The sequence below is a fragment of the Drosophila ananassae genome, chromosome XL (assembly GCF_017639315.1).
Source record: "Drosophila ananassae strain 14024-0371.13 chromosome XL, ASM1763931v2, whole genome shotgun sequence".
NCBI classification, from domain to species: Eukaryota; Metazoa; Arthropoda; class Insecta; order Diptera; family Drosophilidae; genus Drosophila; species Drosophila ananassae.
Genome location: NC_057931.1, coordinates 6,646,757 through 6,666,759, shown reverse-complemented (window position 1 = coordinate 6,666,759; position 20,003 = coordinate 6,646,757). Strand labels below are relative to the sequence as shown.

General features: G+C 44.5%; 5 protein-coding genes across 13 annotated transcripts in view; 4 read left to right on the top strand and 1 right to left on the bottom strand.

Moving 5' to 3' along the window:
- LOC6502243 (flotillin-2) overlaps window positions 1–20,003 on the bottom strand; it is a 105,585-nt gene that overhangs the window by 4,063 nt on the left and 81,519 nt on the right. For 5 of the 7 annotated variants that reach the window (XM_044717065.1, XM_044717061.1, XM_044717063.1 and 2 more), the window contains exons 3-5: window positions 4,584–4,771; window positions 3,621–3,659; window positions 2,389–2,497 (exon numbers count right to left, since the gene is read on the bottom strand). In XM_044717065.1, the coding sequence (XP_044573000.1) occupies window positions 2,389–2,497; window positions 3,621–3,659; window positions 4,584–4,771 (336 nt within the window). Of the gene's footprint in view, window positions 1–2,388; window positions 2,528–3,620; window positions 3,660–4,583; window positions 4,772–20,003 lie in introns of all 7 variants that reach the window. The other 2 variants (XM_044717067.1, XM_044717068.1) reach the window with 2 other exon arrangements.
- LOC6502180 lies at window positions 522–2,298 on the top strand. Its single transcript, XM_032453459.2, has one exon. The coding sequence runs from the start codon at window positions 764–766 to the stop codon at window positions 1,874–1,876; it is 1,113 nt and encodes a 370-aa protein (XP_032309350.1). The 5' UTR covers window positions 522–763; the 3' UTR covers window positions 1,877–2,298.
- On the top strand, window positions 5,600–11,899 carry LOC6502181 (glucose dehydrogenase [FAD, quinone]). 3 transcript variants are annotated; one of them, XM_044717060.1, is made up of 3 exons: window positions 5,600–6,693; window positions 9,589–10,085; window positions 10,155–11,899. In XM_044717060.1, the coding sequence occupies exons 2-3, from the start codon at window positions 9,704–9,706 to the stop codon at window positions 11,651–11,653; spliced, it is 1,881 nt and encodes a 626-aa protein (XP_044572995.1). In that variant the 5' UTR covers window positions 5,600–6,693; window positions 9,589–9,703; the 3' UTR covers window positions 11,654–11,899. The 3 variants fall into 3 exon arrangements, with proteins under 3 accessions (XP_044572995.1, XP_001966069.1, XP_014759958.1); XM_001966033.4 differs by having other exon boundaries at window positions 5,601–5,992; XM_014904472.3 differs by having other exon boundaries at window positions 5,601–6,000.
- LOC6502182 (oxygen-dependent choline dehydrogenase) lies at window positions 13,397–15,410 on the top strand. The gene has a single exon (XM_001966032.4). It carries the CDS (start codon window positions 13,418–13,420, stop codon window positions 15,302–15,304), a length of 1,887 nt encoding a protein of 628 aa, XP_001966068.3. The 5' UTR covers window positions 13,397–13,417; the 3' UTR covers window positions 15,305–15,410.
- LOC6502183 (glucose dehydrogenase [FAD, quinone]) lies at window positions 17,283–19,304 on the top strand. Its single transcript, XM_001966031.3, has 2 exons — window positions 17,283–17,902; window positions 17,971–19,304. Exons 1-2 carry the CDS (start codon window positions 17,283–17,285, stop codon window positions 19,250–19,252), a joined length of 1,902 nt encoding a protein of 633 aa, XP_001966067.1. The 3' UTR covers window positions 19,253–19,304.

Here is a 20,003-nt window from a genome sequence, read left to right as displayed (position 1 = left end):
GTAGATTGCCCATCAAGGTCATCGCCGATAGAACGAACTTGAAAATAGTTTGTGAAGGGAAAGTAAAGTGTCCAGAAACAAAAGAACTATGGGCAGGTCAGGTAATCCATTATTGATTTATTCACAAAAGAAACCTTTAATTGCCAATTCCAAAGGCATTTTCCACTACTTGGTGGTATAATTATATTCCTAAAGATGGGGGGGACTCTCTCATATCATATGGAGGCTAGTGGGCCTTGGCTTTTTGGTGAAAGAATGGATAAACAAATTGAACTCGAAATTATTAAAGCAAAATTACAAATTATTACAAAATATACTACAAAAAAATACTGACAAAATAAGCTTTTTATTATGAGAGCCCAAAAGTAGGCAATACTTTTTGAAAACCTAAGCACTAAACTAGAGATGGCATTTCCCAGTATAATTATATCCCTAAAGATGGGGGGACTCTCTCAAATCATAAGGGCTAGTAGGCTAGTAGGCCCTGCCTTTCTGGTGGAATTTGAATTCTGGTGGCTGGCCTGTGACTTCCCAGAGCTCAGTCTAATTTTCCACTCGGACCTTAACGCACACCCCAAAACCAAAAACAATATATATTATAGTCTCTCGTCTCCCTTGTTCCGGAATAAGTTTCTCAATCATTCTTTCAATCATTGCTTTTATGTGAAAATCAAAACCGAATCATTCTTTTCGCTGTTTTTTTTTTGTTTTCCGTCAATCTTGGATTTAAAAGAAAAGTAATACCCATTGGCGGGTGAGTATAATGGCGGCCCTGAGGCGACAGCACGCAGGACGCGACTTCCTCCAGGAGAACAAGAACAATGTCTCCCGCATGGAGACCAATGGAAGGTGCCTGGCGGCTGCCAACGCCCGTCGGGTGCCCCTCTGGCGTCCGGTCGTCCTCCACTATCCGGAGAAGCTGCGCCCCCACAGCCAGACCATTCAGCGGCGAACGCGCCACTATCATGCCGCTTCCTACGAGACGCCGGATTTGAGGAGCGGCCTGGCCTATCCGTATGGCTTCAAGGACAACCATCGCCGTCGGGTGCCGCCGCCCTGCGGCTGTGAGCTGCACAAGCGGGATCAGCAGGACCAGGAACGGGCCCGGGCCCAGGGCGGCTGGATAGACCCTAAACGGGAGCAGAAACAGAAGCTCCAGCACCAGATGCGACGCAAGTGCTGCCACGAGTGCCACTGCAAGCAGGAGGTGGATCGCCTGGCTGCCGGGGCGGAGGCCGAGGCCAAGCAGGAGATAGCTCCGCCCGCCGAAGCCCCTCCGCCAGCGGAGGACACCATGTCCATGTGCTCTCGCGTCTCCCGGATGAGTGGCAGGAGCAAGAAGTCATCGGTGCAGGAGGAGAAGCAGGATGCCCCACTCAGTGCCCGGAGCGGCGCCTCGGCCAAGACCCTCCGATCGAAGCGATCGCCGTCCCAGGAGAGCATACGCTCCAATGCCACCGTTAGGTCCAACATGTCCGGGATCTCCCGGCAGAGCACCACCTCGAAGAAGTCGGGCGTGAGCCAAGGAAGTCGCAAGTCGCAGCTGATGGAGGTGATGCCGCCACCGCAGTCGGTGGCCAGGGAGCACGAGGCGGATAGGAAGGAGGAGAAGGATAAAGACGGATCATCCAAGCAGGAGCCGACCACCCAATACGACGGCTATACCCCGTTGACGCCGAAGGAGAGACAGGCGGCGCTGCAGGATGCCCAGTACAAGTATGGTAAGCTGATCGAGGAGTACAATCATCTGCCAGTTTCGGAGCCCACGCTGAGGGTCCGCACCCGGAAGATAGCCATTGAGCGGCAGTTGGACGAGTTGGACTACGCCATCAACATGTTCGATCAGCCCCACTTGGAGATGTACTACAAGCGATGATCGGTGATCGGTGATCGGTGATCGATAGTTAATCGATAGTCGATACTCCTCACGTTATTCGTTATTCAAAATGGTGTTTAAATTCCAAATTTATTTGTTTTCTCTCCCCTTACTCCCTAACTCTCGACCGAAAAGGATCTCAAGTAAAGACTAGATACACTACCCAACCCTAGGATATAATTTTAAAAAATCTTCACGACTATATAATATTGGTTTGAAAGAAAACCTCCAAAACGCAGAACAAATCAAGGATAAGATGGATCTTAGGATGTGTCCGAAGTAAGAAACGAAATTCAAGGAACAGAAAATCATTAACGTGTTTACAATAGAAGTGATAAAAAGGGAAACAAAAAAGTATGGAAGAATGGATAAACAAATTGAACTCGAAATTATTAAAGCAGCATTAAAAAATACTAACAAAATAAGCTTTTTTTATTAGGAGAGCCTAAAAGTAGGCAGTACTTTTTTTTCAAACTTAAGCAGTAAACTAGAGATGGTAGTTTTAAACTCACCCAATATGGCGCGCAGGTGTCCTTCGAGGGTCTGCAGGATCGTCTGCTTGATCTCCTTAACGCTCTTGCCCAGGAATTGCTCGCTGGCAGTTCCCAGAAGTTCGTCGGCCTGATGATGGAAATAATAGACATTCATCATCTGTAGGTGTTTTGTGTTTGTGTTTGTGTGTGTGTGTCAGTGTCAGTGTGTCGGTGTATGTGTGTGTGTGTTTGGGTGTGCATGTGTGTGATTGAAGGTTTGCAGGTTCGATCCAATTGGGTTTTATATTATTTTTATATATTTTTTTTCATTTTTATACCAATTTTTTGTTTTTTTTTTTTTTTTACCCACACACACGCACATGCACACAAAGACAGAGCAACAGAGAGAGAAAAAGATATATATATATAGATATATAGAGCGATACATGGAGTAACGGTAACAGCAGCAACCAGAGCAGTAACGGTAGTAGTAACAGTAGCAGTAACGGTAGAGGAGCAGTTTTTTTCATTATTATAATTATTTTTTTTTTTTCAGTTTTGTAATGATTTTTGTTTGTTTTTTTTTTTTTTAAATGCATGTGTGTGTGGTTTTTCGTTTTTTTTTTTGTATTTTTGGTTAAATTTTAGTTGATTTCGGATACAGTTACAGTTAGTTGCGGATTAATTGATGAGTTGAAACGTTGAACGATCGGTCGCAGGGTTTTTGTTTATCGATTGTCGATTATTTTTGTTTTTTTTTTTTCGTTGAAAAGAAAGTAGAGAAAAAAGAGAGTAGAATACAAAGATCAACAAGGCTTCGTTAAATTTATATATTTTTTTTTTGTTTTTGTTTTGTCTTTTTATTATACATATATATATAATTTTTATTTTTTTTTTATTTTTTGTATAATTTGCAGACTGTACTTTTCTTTCTCCTTCTTCTTCCTCCTCAGCTTCTGATGATTGATGATTGAATGAAATTTTTTATGCAAATAGTAAGTAAAAAGCCATACACAAAAAATGGTGTAAAAAAAATATATATATTAAAAAAAGCACAAAGAAAGCACATGCTTTTTAATATTTAAAATATGAAATATGAACTTTTTTGAGGTGTAAGTGTGTGTGTGTGGGTGGGTGGGTGGTGGTGCATGACATTCAACATAAATATTTTACAATAAAATATTAGATGATTGGGCCAAAAAATAAACAATTAACAAATAAATAAGAATAAAAACCAGGTGGAAATCAAATAAATGCAATAATAAACATACCTCGTCATTCTGATAATCGTTATTTTTATACGAAGATGACTGCAATAATTAATGAAATTAATTAAGAATGAAAATTAATTGAAATAATTTTGAGACAAGATCAGTCTGTGATTTTTTTCTGTGTGTGATTTTCCAAGACAGTGACAGTGCAAAGGATAATTATTCACAGTGTATGGAAGGACATGGCAGGACATACTCGTGTTTTTGATTAAATAATTGATTAAATAATTGAAGAAATAAAATTATTTAAATCGTAGTGATTTAGTGATCTGTAGAAATGATAAATACGGTCCGGTAAGAGGTTCTTTTTACACAAAAACTAAACTATAATTATAATTTGGCCATCATCTAGCTTAAAAAAAAACCACAAACTATAATTTTGTGACAACTGAAAAGAGTTCCAAGTGTTATATAATACTAGGAGTCTACTAGGGATGGATGGATTAGCAACTTACTTGGCTGTGATCTGATTGAGAGCACTGGCTAGGCTAAATATACATTCGATTGGGGTTTACTTTGGAAAACGGTTTAGGAATCATAGGATATATAGTGTTTATTTTTTAGGGAAAAGATGCACAAACAAAAAAGAGCCAAAGATTCGATTAAAACATAGTTCCATAAACAATTTCATAAATAGATAATGGAGATATCGAGATATATATATAAACGATCCAATAACTGGTGCAGGCAGGATACCAACTCACTACTATTATTATTTTTTTGGCGCTATAGTTCGACTAGGGAGTAATACACTATCTATATATCGGGCATTATTGAAAATTATTGAAAACAAAAATCAAAACTCGCACAAATCTTGCAGAAATGGAACTCAAAACGATAAATCGGCCAAGCTTCAATCACTTTCGCTCAGATTTTGGGGTGCAGAAGAGAAAAAAGGGGTTCGGTTGCCCAATAGGTCCTATATATATAGTCCTTGGACTTGGACTATATCTCGAATCGTACCTTCATGATCTTGCACTGAGCCACGCCCGTCACGGTCAGGGGCACACCCTGGGCGGTCTCCACGTTCTCGCACATCGGATTCAGGGTCATCACGTTCAGGGACAGCCGCTGGACATCGGTCACCAGCCACCACGCCCACGCCCAGCCGCCCACAATTGTCCGCTTCTTGGTTGAACCGCAGCAGCCACCTGCAATTGAAGAGAAATGGTAAAAAAATGGTTAGTTTGGGGTTAGAAATGGGGGGTTTTTAAGATAGCGAGCTGTCCGCTCAAGAGAGGTTTGCTTCGCGGCGGCTATAGCCTGTCCGCTTAAGAGAGGGTGGATGGTTTATTCAAGTCATACAAGTTATAGCAGTCTAGCTTTACATCTATTGGTTTGCTGAGTCATATAGACTGTCCGCTTAAGAGAGGGTGGTTGTTTAACTCAAGTTCTAGAAGTTATAGAAGCCTAAGTATAGACATTTTGGTTGAAAGACTTTATAAACTGTCCGCTGAAGAGAGTATGGCTCGTTATACCAAGTTATAGAAGTTTGAGAACCTAAAAATATAGAATTTTGGGATTATAAATCCCCTAGCCTGTCCGCTTAAGAGAGGATGGCTTTGTATTTCTCCTCCTCATCAAGTTATAGTATAGCCTGTCCGCTCAAGAGAGGTTTACATTGAAAACCCTCCATATTCCACCAAAAAATCCACGCCTTTTAGCCACAACTTCCTCTTTTGGTAAGTCTGACGTCACAGTGACCCACAAAAAGGTGTTGCCATGAGGTGCGCCCCTCTGGCCAGGTGCCTGGTGGCCGGCTGGCCGTTAAAGCTTTGTGGCCCAGACTTTGGCCAGTTGACCAAATAGTAAGAGTGAAAGCATTTCGCCAGTAATGCGTGTGTCAGTGTGGAGGTGGTCTGATGTGATGTGTTGTATGTTCGGTCTACGTGCCGGCAAACACGTCACAAAGTCCAAAGTCGATCCGAGAGGTATGGCTGCAAGTCCAGGAAGTAATTGTCCATCTCGAAGGCGGAAAACTAACGGACCAACTGTGAAAAGGGCTCGGACATCAATCACTCTCTTTTGAGCCAAGACAGGGCTGAGACTGCGGCTCAGAGAGAGGAGAGAGAGAGTTTGGGGTAGAGAGCGTGAGAGTAAGAGTTGAAAAGAGAGTTCAAGAGAGAGTGTGGCCATGTCTTTGGAGTTGTCTATATTTTTTTTTTGTTTTTGCCTTTCATTCGGCCAGCGAACCTCGAAGCGGGAGGTCGCTTCTATTTTTTTACCAGAAAGCTCATCCCCTTGCTCCTAAAAAGCAGGCACGCATGCGCAAAATAAACAAAAAAAAAAAACTATAAAAAATCGATATAATATTATAAAAAATAAAAAAGTGATTAAAAAAAGAGAGCAAACAAGAGAGAGAACAAGCTTAAGTGAGTGCGTAAGTAAAAGAACACAAACACAGGGCACAAAAAAGTGTGCCAAACGCAAAAAAATCTTTAAAAAAGGAAGAAAAGAAATCAAAGTAAACGAAGAACAAGAAATAAGGCTTAAAAAAAAAAAAAGAATACGCACAAAAATTCTCAACCAAAGCCGGCAGAGACGGCGACAGCGACAGCGACGCCTACGCAGAAGCTTTCTCAACGAAAGTGATTCATGCCGCTCTCTGCTTGTTGTTGTTGTTGTTGTTGCTTTCTGTTATGCATTTCTCTTTGGCAAGTGTTTACCGTACCATTTACCAAACCCAATTTTTTTTTCTGAGTGTCTGTGTGTTTTTTTTTCTATTTTTGTTGTTGTAAGTACCTGGGCAGCACTGCCGGCGTCGCTGCGTCGCTTTTTTGTACCTTGAACTTGATCGGCGACAGCAGCAGCAGCGGCAGCGGCAGCACATTCAACTCTTCCAGCAGCAACCAGTTTGCAACAACAACATTAACTTTGTAATTGCCACTAGTTGAAGCAACTAACAACAACAACAACTAGCCAACTAAACAAAAACAACATCTAATGCTTAGTAGACACTTATTATGCAAAAAACACTGGCCGGCAGGAGGAAGTGCTTACTTTTGCTTCCCAGCTTCTCGTTGAAAATGTTAAAAGCCAAACGGAAACATAAATACAAAAAATATAAAAAAAAGTAAAAAAAAAATGTAAAACAAAAATTTAACAGTCTAACTTGCATAACACGAACTCTAAGACAGCTTACAACACATAATATTTCCTAACACTTTTCAAAAATCGAAAATACGAAAAGTTTCATGTTTAAAAATCTAAAAAGCCTTGTTTTTGTGATTAGTTTCAAGTGTCAAAAATAAAAATGAATTAAAATATATATTTTTTTAATTTTATAAAAAGTTAGAATTTAATTAGAGTCTTAGAGAGATTTAGAGTCTTAGAATTAGAGTTTTTAAATCACAATTAAGTCATAAAGATTTAAATAAATACTTTATATAAAGTTTCTTAAAAAAATGTTTTAAAATAAGAGCCCTTTTAGATAAAAATATATCCTATTTTTATATATTTTATATTTTATTTTATTTTAAAACGAAAAAATAAAACTCAAAATGAAGATTATTTTATTAAAAATAGAAAGAAATTAGAAAATCTAAATAGATCTTAAAAAGAAACATAGAAGAATTCTTCTGAAGACTAGACAGAATAACTATTTCCAAAAAAATGTATTTATTTATGTATTTATTTACAAAAAGCTGCTAATTATTAAAATAAATAAGAGTAACTAAAAGAATTACTAGAAGAAATAGCCAAACCTAAAAAGAAAAAAAGTATCCAAAGTTTAGATTCCAACTCCCAAAAAAAAAAATAATAAAATCCCACTTGTAGAAGCCCCACTGTATTTCATCAAAACTGGTTGCAAGCTCTTGCCTCTCAAATGCGAGTGAATCTGCGGTGCAGCGAGTGTGTGGATTGTGCATCTCAATTGTTGCATGTCGCGGCGGCCACGGGAGTGAAAAGTTGCTGCTTCGGCTTTTGGTTTAAAGTTTTCCATTTTTTTTTTTTCAAAATATTTTTTGTTATTTTTTTTTGGGGTGCCCAGTAAAGTTTTATAATAGCGTTGAAGATTTCACTTTTTATGCGGGAGGCCCCTCAACCCCTCAACCCCAAAAACTCTCTCGTATTACACCTCTTTCTTATAATATCTCACAGATACAAGACAGATACAGATACAGATCCATCAGATAGTAATGAAGAGCACGTGACGCGAAAGATTTATGGAAAGGAAAAATTAACATATTTATTTAATAATTTTATAATTTTATAATTGAAATGAAAACAAACAAAATTCATTAAAATTAAACGAAGCGAAACTGAAACTGAAACGGAGAGATACAGAAGAAAAAGAGTCAGATACTTGGTGTAAGGGGTTCGAGTCTGTCTAGATAGTTATTTTTTTTGATTTTATATTTTATTTGAATTTAAATTATTTATTATTTATTTGTTAAAAGTATTTTTATACCCTTGCAGAGGGTATTATAATTTTGGTCAAAAGTGTGCAACGCAGTGAAGGAGACATCTCCGACCCTATAAAGTATATATATTCTTGATCAGGATCACCTCCTGAGTCGATATGAGCATGTCCGTCTGTCCGTCTGTCCGTCTGTCTGTTTCTACGCAAACTAGTCTCTCAGTTTTAAAGCTATCGAGTTGAAACTTTGCACACACCCTTCTTTCCTTTGCAGGCAGTATATAAGTCGGAACGGCCGGGATCGGTCGACTATATCCTATAGCTGCCATATAACTGATTGATCGGAAATGCCATAACTTTGGTGTTTTTTAAGTTAGAGGGTTGGGAGTTTCTACACATGTTATATTTGACCAAAATATCTTATGTACAAAATTTCGTAAGGATCGGCCGACTATATCCTATAGCTGTCATAGAACGATCGAAATAGGCATAACTTTGGTGTTTTTTAAGTTAGATAGATGGGATTTGGTACAGATTCAATTTTGGGAAAAAAAATCTGATTTGTCGAATTTCATAAGGATCGGCCAACTATATCCTATAGCTCTCATATAACTGATTGATCGGAAATGCTATAACTTCGTTGTTTTTCAAGTTAAAAGCATGGGAGTTTCAATGGATTCCTCTTTTGGCAAAATAATTCGATATGCCAAATTTCATAAGGATCGGCCGACTATATACGATCTTTTATATATCTAATAATATAAGATGCGTGGCGCCACCTAGCGGACTGCGACTCAACTGCAAGGGTATATCAACTTCGGCTCCGCCCGAAGTTAGCTTTCCTTTCTTGTTTTATATTGTTTTTAATCTTTATCTTACAAAACCTTTCAATGAGAAGTATATCTTATATAATAACTATAATAGATCTCAAAATAAAGGAATAAGTCTGGTAAGAGGTTCGAACTCTTAAGTCTACCGTAGTAAGTAAAATTTATTTTATTTTATATTTATTTTTTTAATTTAAAATCTTGAAAAGTGTATCAGAAAAGGGACTATCAGATTTTGTAATTTATGAAGAATTACTTAGTTCCATTGGAACTCAAAGAAAAAGAGTCAGTAGGAGGTTTGGTGAGAGGTAAGAGGTTCGACTCCGCTTCAATAAATCTTTTTCTTTTTTTTATTAAAACCTTTTTTGAAGGTCTCTCCCTTTTTTAATTGAAACCCCCAAAGTACTGCCCCAAATCAGGGAGAGACTATCAATTAGCTTTCAGATCTTGATCGTGATTATCACAGCAGAGTTACGGAATGGGGGAGCTCTATAGACTACTACTACTGTAGTAGTCCATAGTTTGAATAATAATTTCCAAGTTACGAAATCACAGCAATCACTGGGAAGCCAGGTGAGGGCCAGGTTGGCGGTTGACAGTTGGCTCTGTTGGGAGGTTCGTGATTAAAATATTGAAAATGAAAATCGCACCCTGTTGCCCTGCCGCCTGGTAACCCGATTACCTGACTTCCCACTCCACTCCGCCACTAACCTAACCAATTTCCACTAAGCACTTCTTCGACATTCAACTGACCAGAAATTCACCCAATTTGTCATTGCAGTCACGCCCCGAGAGACTTGGAAGTTGGCCAGTAGACCGAACGAGCGACCCATTTCCTCCAAAGACTCCTCCTCCTTTCCTCCCCGAAAACCTACAGTCCCAGAGAGACTCCCAGAATGAGTTCGGCGATTGCGGGAGCCGCTTCGGCGATCGGTGGAGCTGTCACGGCGGCCACCAGCAACAGCTGGTTCATCCCGATGCTGATGGCCGCGGTGGCCTACTTCCAGTACGAGGAGATCATCGATCCGGAGTCCAAGCCCAGCGACATTGGAGGCGACGAGATCCTCGACCACTATGACTTTATAGTGATAGGAGCCGGATCGGCGGGGGCGGTGGTGGCCAATCGGCTGACGGAGGTGGAGAACTGGAATGTCCTGCTCCTGGAGGCGGGCGGCGATGAAACGGAGCTCACGGATGTGCCACTGATGGCGGGCTATCTGCAGCTCTCCAAGGTCGACTGGCAGTACAAGACGGAGCCCTCGGGGACATCCTGCCTGGGTGAGTAGAGATCATGGAGGAGCAACTCCTTGGTGAAGACTCTAATGACTCTCTTTATCCTTCGGATAGCGATGCAGGGGGGAAGGTGCAACTGGCCGCGTGGCAAGGTCCTCGGCGGCAGCTCTGTCCTCAACTACATGCTCTACTTGCGGGGATCGAAGCACGACTACGACAACTGGGAGGCCATGGGTAATCCGAGCTGGTCCTACCGCGACGCCCTCTACTACTTCAAGAAGTCGGAGGACAACACCAACCAGTACCTGGCCAATACACCGTATCATGCCACCGGTGGCTACCTGACGGTGGGGGAGGCGCCCTACCACACCCCCCTGGCCGCCAGCTTCGTGGAGGCGGGCGTGGAGATGGGCTACGAGAACAGGGATCTGAATGGGGAGAAGATGACTGGGTTCATGATCGCCCAAGGCACCACCCGACGCGGATCAAGGTGCTCCACCTCGAAGGCCTTCCTCCGACCGGCCAGGCTCCGGCCCAACCTGCACATCTCCATGAACTCCCACGTGACCAGGATCATGATCGATCCGGTGACCAAGTTGGCCTTTGGCGTGGAGTTTGTCAAGGACCAGAAGCTCTACCATGTCCGGGCCACCAAGGAGGTGGTCCTGTCCGGTGGGTCGGTGAACAGTCCTCAGCTGCTGATGCTCAGCGGGGTGGGGCCTAGGAAGGAGCTGGCCAAGCACCGGATACCCCTCATCAAGGAGCTGAGTGTCGGGGAGAACCTGCAGGACCACATCGGACTGGGCGGACTGACGTTCCTCGTCAACCAGCCGGTGTCCATTGTGGAGAATCGATTCCACACCATGTCCACTGTCCTCCAGTACGCCGTGTTCGGCCAGGGTCCTCTGACCATCCTGGGCGGGGTGGAGGGACTCGCCTACGTGAACACCAAGTACGCCAATAGCTCCATGGACTGGCCGGACATCGAGTTCCACTTCGTGTCGGGATCGACGAACTCCGACGGTGGCTCCCAGCTGCGAAAGGCCCATGGCCTGACGGAGTCCTTCTACCGGGCGGTCTTCGAGCCGATCAACAACCGGGATGCCTGGAGCATCATCCCCATGCTGCTGCGGCCCCGGTCCGTGGGTAGCATCCGGCTGCGGAGCGGCAACCCCTTCGACTATCCGTACATCTTCCCCAACTACCTGACCGACGACTTCGACATGAAGACCCTGATCGAGGGCGTCAAGATCGCCGTGGCCCTGTCCCGGACGAAGGCGATGCAGCGCTTCGGCTCCCGGCTGTCCAGCATCCGTTGGCCGGGCTGCGAACAGGTGCCCCTCTTCACGGACGCCTTCTGGGAGTGCATGATCCGGCGGTACACGTCCACCATCTACCATCCGGTTGGGACCTGCAAGATGGGCCCCTACTGGGACAAGGACGCCGTGGTGGACGCCAAGCTGAGGGTGTACGGCATCCGGGGCCTGAGGGTCATCGATGCCAGCATCATGCCCAAGCTGGTGTCCGCCAACACCAATGCCCCGGTGATCATGATCGCCGAGAAGGGCAGCGACATGATCAAGGAGTTCTGGATCAAGAACACCATCGTGTAGTCTTAGAACAGGAACTGTTTTGGGTGTTTTTGGGAAGAGATTTAAGGGAGATAGCTCTGAGATTCTTCGGAGAATGATTCTCCGGAGAAATCTCTTCCCAAAACACTCAGAATCCAGCCAGTGAGTGCGAGTGAGTGTCTTCGAGTGTCTGAGTGACCGACTGAGTGTGAATCTTTGAGTGCCTCTGAGTGTACATGTCCTAGTTTTAAATCTTAAAAATAAATCAACTAACAATTAACAATTTAAGATTAAAATCTTATATCTTAATGCCTTACATTCTCAATTTTTTTTTTTACATTTTAAGCTAAACACTGTATTTATTTTTAAATTTATGAAAATGCAATAAAAACCACACTATTTTTTAAATATTTTATTGAGATTGTTCTGGAATAATTATAAAATATTAAGAAAATAATGAGGAAAGTAAGGTTCTTTCTGGTTTTCATTCACAAACAACAGCCTCTATAGTCCCATAATTATTTTTATTATTTTTATTATTAACAAGCAAACAGAATTTGTTTCAAGTTTTGTTTTTATTCTCCACAGAAAACAACAATTGTGTTCTGTTTTTATCGCCCCAGGTGTTTCACGCAATTATTTCAGTGTTTATAGGTGCTATACCCTTACTGGGGGTACTTAGGCTTTCCCACAATTAACAAAATATTTCATTGCAAATATTTCATCTCTCAAGGCTCTCTTCAAAAAAAAAAAAGGACAAAATTTTAAAAAATTTTTGTTGCCAGGTTTTGATGTATATTAGCGGGGAATCGATCCACAAATCGATTAAGATAATCCTTTTCAGAATCGGATCAGAATTAGCGGAGATATAGCTATCGTAAGGGCCCACATGGGGAAATCCTGGATTTCGGAAGGGGTCTCCCCACAAAAATTGGAAAAATTTTGAAAAAATATTTTGCTCCCAGATTTTAATGCAGAATGGCGGGGAATCGATCCACAAATCGAAAAAGGTAATCCTTTCGAGAATCGGATCAGAATCGGCTGAGATATAGCCATCGAAAGGGGCCATATGGGGAAACCTGGATTTCGGAAGGGGTCTCCCCACAAAAATTGAAAAAAATTTCAAAAAATATTTCGTTGCTAGATTTTGATGCAGAACGACTGGAAATCGATACTAACCACTAAGCGTTTAAGGTATTCCTCTTGAAGATCGGGTGGGAATTGGCCGAGATATAGCTATAGACGTGGGCCAAGTACGAAAATCCAGCATTTTGAAGGGGATCCCCCAAAAAAATTGAAAAAATTTTGAAAAAATATTTTCTCCCAGGATTTTGAAGCAGAATTGCGGGAAATCGAACCAGAAGTCGTCCAAGGTATTCCGCTTAAGGATCGGATAAGAATTGCCTGATATATAGACGTCCTAAGGTGCCACATAGAGAAATCCTGGAGTTTAGACGGAGGTCTGAGTCAAAAGAAGTCCTTGAACTATAAATTTCTTATATTTTAAGGGGAAAAGTGAGAACAGGGAAGGGAACTATGAATTTCTATAAGTTTCAAGGTAGTAGTTTTGAGAATCGAATGAGAGAAGAATAGATATAGAAGAATCTGAAGAACAATCATTGCTGGAAAGAATCGGAAAGGATATAACCATGTCGACCTCTTCCACTCAGAGCCCACCTGTTTTATTTTCTTTATGGCGACTGGACAAACAGAAAGTGGAGTGAAATGTTAAATTTAACAATCGTTGATAATGGAGGGGCTATCTGGAACCCCGGCAGGCCTGCCGGGCAGTAAAATCAGTTGAAGATGGGCGGTCGAGGTGCGAGGCGGACCCTGTGGGCCTTCATGGTCCTGACACTTGCCCCCGGAGGGTCTCTAGCCCAGTTCACGGTGGATAGCAATGGATATGGACTGGGCCTGATGGAGTCGGTGGCCACGGCCCTGAACTCGGCCAGCCTGGCGCTGGCCAACAGCTCCGCCTGGCCGCCGCAGCACGATCCCCTGGAGGAAGTGGAGTCCTACGACTATATTGTGATCGGAGCTGGCAGTGCCGGGTCCATTGTGGCCAGCAGACTGAGCGAGGGGTGCGGGGCGAGGATACTGCTCCTGGAGGCAGGCCAGCTGCCACCGCTGGAGTCGGAAATGTTCGCCCTGAGTGGCTCCCTGCACCAGGACGAGCGGTACATGTTCCTGGACCGGGCGGAGGAGAACCCGAACTGCTGTCGGGCCATGAAACCGCCGCTGGGCTGCTCCTGGTGGCACGGACGCATGATGGGCGGCACGGGGGCCATCAACGGGAATATATTCATCCCCAGTACTCCCAGGAACTTCGACAGGTGGAACTCTAGCCTCTGGAGCTGGTCGGCGGTGCAGGGATCCTACAGGAGACTCCTCGGAGAGCTGAACCTCTCCTACTTCGAAGTGGACAGACTGAACTCCAAGCTGGCCAATCTGGTGTACTCCGGTGTCCATGAGTATGGCATTCCCAAGGTCCAGAAGCCACTGATCTCGGGCTCCAGTTACGGGTACACCCACCGTGTGCCAGTGACCTTGAACCAGGCGCGCCGGGCCAGCAGTGGGCGGCTGTACCTGGCCAGGGAGGGAGTGAATCGGAGGACCAACCTGAAGGTGGTGCGCGGGGCGGAGGCCCAGAGGATCCTCTTCCAGGACAACCGAGCCATTGGGGTTACCTACTCCCTGAACTCCAGACTGTACACCGCCAGGGCCTCCAGAGAAGTCATCTCCAGTGCTGGGACCCTGAACTCCGCCAAGATGTTGCTTCTCTCGGGGATTGGGCCGCGGGAGGAGCTTCAGAAATGGGGCATACCCCTCGTCAAGGACCTGCCAGTCGGCCTGAACCTTCAGGATCATGGCATGCTGCCCTTGTTCCTCGTCTTTGGCAGAAACTGCGAAGTAAACAGTACCATAGTGGGAGTGGGCCAGCCCAGTGATCCCCTTTCGGTGACCAAGTACCTCCTGGAGAGCCATCAAGGACCTCTGGCCACTGGCTTGTCCATGATGGGCTTCATCAACGCCCGGTTGCCCAAGTCCCGCTCCGCAGAACCCGATCTTCATGTTGTGGCTCACACTCTCCTGCCCAAGGGCAGTACCGGCAGCTTCGGGTATCTCGGCTTTCGGGACGAGCTGGTGGAGGCTCAGAAGGACATCCTACAGGACGCAGATCTCCTGCAGATCATGGGCTCCCTCCTGAAGCCCCTGGCCAAGAGCAGAGTCCTCTTGCGAAGTAGAAACCCCTCGGACTCTCCGAAAATCGAAAATCATTACGGAGAGAGCCCCAAGGACCAGGAGACTCTTCTTCACTTTGTGAGGTTCATCCAGGACCTTGCCAGGACTCCCTCCTTCAGCCGCTGTGGCCTCCACCTGTGGCTTCCCCCGCTCCCCGAGTGCCAGGACCAACCACCCGATTCGGACAGCTACTGGCTCTGTTACATCCGGAGTTTCTACGTCGGAGCCTGGCACTCCGTGGGCACTTGTCGTTTGGGACAAGGGGGCGTGGTCGATGAGAGGTTAAGGGTGCGGGGGATCAGGGGACTGCGGGTGGTGGATGCCAGCATAATGCCGGAACTGCCAGCCGGGAATACCAACGGACCCGCCATGATCATCGGGGAGCGGGCCGCCCAACTGATCCTGGAGGATCGCCGGGAAAACAATGAAGTATTCCAGCAATCTTAAGTCTTTTTTTAAATTAAGATTATATTGTTTTTAATACTAACTTACCTAAAGCATAAAGTATTCCCCCCTTTGTGCTTAGTCTGCAATAAATATTTTTTTAAACACGCTTATCATATTTTTGGCTTTGTTTGCATTTTTTAGAGGCTTTTGTTTTTATTTTTTGTTTTTGTTATTTTTTATTTTGTTTTGCTCAAGCCTTTTGTTTATGCTTTTGTTTGGGCCTTAAAAATATATAAAAAACGGTCTTAAGGAGATAATATTTTTTATGATATTATATATCAAAGAAGTTGATTATCGGAGAAGTCTTCTGTTATCTTGTGTGGCTTTCAAGTGACGTTCTTTGAGTTGTTACTTTTAATAATTATTTTTATTATGGGCAGTTACGGTAGAATAATATTTTTTATAGACCTATAATAGCTATAGACTTGGGATCTTTTTATTAAAAGGCTATTATATTTTTTAAAATGGTATAATAATCCCAACTTTATAGTCCCACAACCTGACTATATCCCTGCCGATTCTCCTCAGATTCTCAAGAGGAATAACTGGTAATTTGTGAAAGAATTGGTGGTTCTATTTCCTATCAACCTTAAAAAATCAAAAAACTATCAAAATATTTATCAAAATAGACTATAGAATCTTCAAAAACATAATTTGCTAACCCCCTAATTTCTTATAAACCATATTATAACCAGATTTTAATTTTATTGGTATTTTTTGTGGAAGCCCTGAAGTCCTAGTCTATTTTTTGGCCTTTTTAGAGCTTCACACTTTTTGAGGGATTTTTGAAAAGCCATCACATTGGCCTTGACTTTTTCTTAGCTAGGAATTAATTTGGAATTCCTGGATAGCTCTCCGATTTGAAGGCAGTAGCTGTTCGGGAGCCGTAGCCTCCACATCTATTCCTCAATTTTTGGCTTTTTATTTTCTTTTTTATTTATTTATTTTTAAAATCTCGAAACCCATTTTATTTTGGGAGCTCCAATCGGAAAGTTTTAGATTGTTCCCTTATTTCTTTTTATCTTATTTTATCTCTTGTTGACCCCCACGATGGGCTTTCGTTACTCACCTGTTTAACTAACGTATGCCCCCCTTTTTTTTCTTCTTTATTTTTTTTCCAATCATAATTTTAATTAAAGTATTCATTGGATTTTATCCCGTGAATTGGAATAAAGTAATACTTCTTTTCTTGTATAATTTATTTAATTTTTCCGTGAAAGCCTCTAAATTCTTTCATTTATATTATTTATTTTAATTTAATTTAAGAAAAATTGTAAGATGGTATCTCTTTTCCCTTCTCGGCAGCCGCCTTGGGTTCTTTATTTTCTTTTTATTTTAATATTTTTTTGAGACTTCGTTCTTTTTCTTAATTGCCCATGCTTTGGTAACCTTTCTTTTTTTTTATTCTTATTTTATCTTATTATATCTTATAGTGGTTAATGTATTTTCTTCTATATATATATATTTTTTTTTTTATACAAAAACTCTCAACTGTATCCCCTTATAAGCAAAAAAAAACAGCACCTGTTTTTTGAAATTTTAAGATTCTAAAGAACCAGATATCAGTGGAGATATCTTTTTAGATAATTCATTAAAACCTAAAATATTTAATTAGTAGTGCAAGAAATACTACTAATAGTTATAGATATAAGATATACTATATTGTACCATAATTTATTATTTTATCAAAAGAATGAAACCCATTCCCCCCTTAAGACTCTTGAGTAACTCCCCAGCACCTTGCGTAATTTTTTCTTTTTTTATTTTTGATGAAAATTCAAAGACTGGGATTGCAGAATTGTCAGACTTTCGAGGCAACACCTCCATATATTGGTCAATGCACTCTGGAAAGAAAAGAAACCCCCAAGGGCTGGGAGAGATGTCAGCGAATTGCGAAGAAGCTGCCTCAGCAAATCCCGGAGAGAAGCGACTCCCCGGGGCCCAGTCTTCGCGACTCGATTCAGTTGACTTCGGCACGATGACGGCGATGAACACTTTCGTGGCCATGTGGCGCTTCTTGCTGACCCTCGGGCCCTCGGCCATGGTCATCCTGCTGCTGAACAAGGGCCTGGTCGAGGAGCGGCCGGACATTGTGGACGAGGCCCATCGGGTGCGCTCCATCTACATCGAGAAGCTCCGTGACTCCTACGACTTTGTGGTAATTGGCGGCGGATCGGCGGGCTGTGTCCTGGCGGCCCGGCTCTCCGAGAATCCCGCCTGGAGCGTCCTCCTGCTGGAGGCTGGAGGGGATGAGCCACTCCTCATCGACCTGCCGCAGATGTATCCGGTGTTCCAGCGCAGTCCCTGGGACTGGAAGTACTCCACGGAGCCCTCGGACCGATACTGTCTGGCGATGGAGGACCAGCGCTGTTTCTGGCCGCGCGGCAAGGTCCTGGGCGGCTGCAGCTCCATCAACGCCATGATGTATATCCGGGGGAATCGAAGGGACTACGACCACTGGTCGGAGCTGGGCAACCCGGGCTGGGACTACGCCAACGTTCTGCACTACTTCCGGAAGACGGAGGACATGCGGGTGCCGGGCTACGAGCACAATCCCTACCATGGCCATGGCGGACCCATCTCCGTGGAGCGCTACAGGTAAGGTGGATGGAGGATGGAGTGTCCAAGGACATGGAGTAATGGAGTAATGGAGAGATCTCTTACAGATTCCCCTCGCCCCTGCTGAACATCTTCATGCAGGCCGCCCACCAACTGGGCCTCGTCCATCCCGACGGCGACTTCAACGGCCGCTCCCAGACGGGCTTCGCCCCGCCCCACGGCACCCTGCGGGACGGGCTGCGGTGCAGCGCCAACAAGGGCTACATCCGGCGCAGCTGGCAGCGCCCCAACCTGGACATCGTCCTCAAGGCCTTCGTGGAGCGCATCCTCTTCGAGCCGGAGACCCAGCGGGCCGTCGGCGTCCTCTTCGAGTACGGGCTGGGGAAGCACCGTGTCCTGGCCAATCGGGAGGTGATCCTCTCAGCCGGCGCCATCGCCAGTCCCCAGCTTCTGATGGTCAGTGGCGTGGGTCCACGGGAACAGCTGGAACCACTGGGCATTCCGGTCGTCCAACACCTTCCCGGCGTGGGGGGCAACCTGCAGGATCACATCTCCACCTCCGCTGCCATCTACACCTTCGATGCGAAGCAGAACCGGCACCTGTCCTTCATCGTCCCGGAGATGCTGAACGAGGAGGCCGTGGCGGACTTCCTGCAGGGCAGGGAGAGCTTCTTCTATGCGATGCCGGTGAGCGAGGTGATGGGCTTCTTCAGCACCCGCTACCAGGATCCCCGCCAGGACTGGCCCGACGTCCAGCTCTTCCTGGGCAGCTACGGCTACGGAGCAGATGGCGGGATGATCGGACGACGTGGCGCGGCCATTACGCTGGACAACTTTGCCGACACCTTCGAGCCGATGATCTACCAGGATTCGTTCGTCATTGCCCCGCTGGTGATGCGTCCCAGGTCGCGGGGCTACCTCCAGCTCCTGTCCAAGGACCCCAAGATCCATCCCCGCATCCATGCCAACTACTACGACGACCCGCACGACATGGCCGTGATGGTGGAGGGCCTGAAGATGGCCCACCGCCTCACCCAGACCCCCGTGATGCGGGCCATCAACGCCACCATGAACATCTACGAGTGGCGGAACTGCCCCGAGGTGGAGTACCTGAGCGACGCCTTCTGGGAGTGCCTGGCCCGGTTCTACTCCCAGACCATCTACCATCCGGTGGGCACTTGCAAGATGGCCCCACTTTCGGATCCCTCTGGGGTCGTTGATCCCCGCCTGAGGGTTCGAGGCGTCCGGAATCTGCGGGTCATCGATGCCAGCATCATGCCCACCATCCCCACCGGAAACACCAATGCTCCCACTCTGATGCTGGCCGAGAGGGGGGCGGACATCATCAAGCAGGACTGGCATCACTACAGGAATGGTGGTTGGAGTTAGGGCTTCTTTATACTCTTGATTTCTTTCCGGAAATATATATATTTTTCATTAAAGAAAAGTCTTTCGAGAAGGTTCCTTTGGGGAGGAGTACGGGGTATATAGTTGCCTTTTTTGGGGGACTGAGGCATCAATCTATATATTTTTATTTTATTTAAAGTTTAAGAAGTACTTCGTAGAGTATCTAGGGAGAAGTAAGCTAATGTTTCTTTTTTTTTGTAACAAATAGCTCTTTAAATTTAAAGAAAGGTGAACAAGTACCGGGTATTCTTAACTTTCTATTCTTGGAGCTATTTCTGTGTCCTTAACTTCTATTTTTTTTAACTCTACATAAAATATATTCTTCTTGTTCATAAAATCCAACAAGTACCGGGTACTATTAGCTCTCTATTATATTTTACCAAGACTATATAGATCTAAACTTGACATAAATAGCTCCCCATTGTTCCACTTACTTCTCCATTCCCAAGCCCAACTAAAATACCCGACTAATAGCTCCCAAACATATGCCCCATTTAGAGCCATAGAGTGCCTGGGAATCAAGTGCTGCGATTAGCGATTAGCGAGCCACTTAAAGTGTTTCCACCCCAGTATCCATACCACTTGGAGGCACCTTCTCTGTCCACTCCGTCCATCTCCCCCTAGTTCCATTGCCATTCCTCGGGTCAGCTAATTTTCTTTGGTAATGATCTTGGCATTCAGTTGGCATGCTCTTTTGTTTTTTTCCTTTTTTTTCCATTACATTTTTCCATTT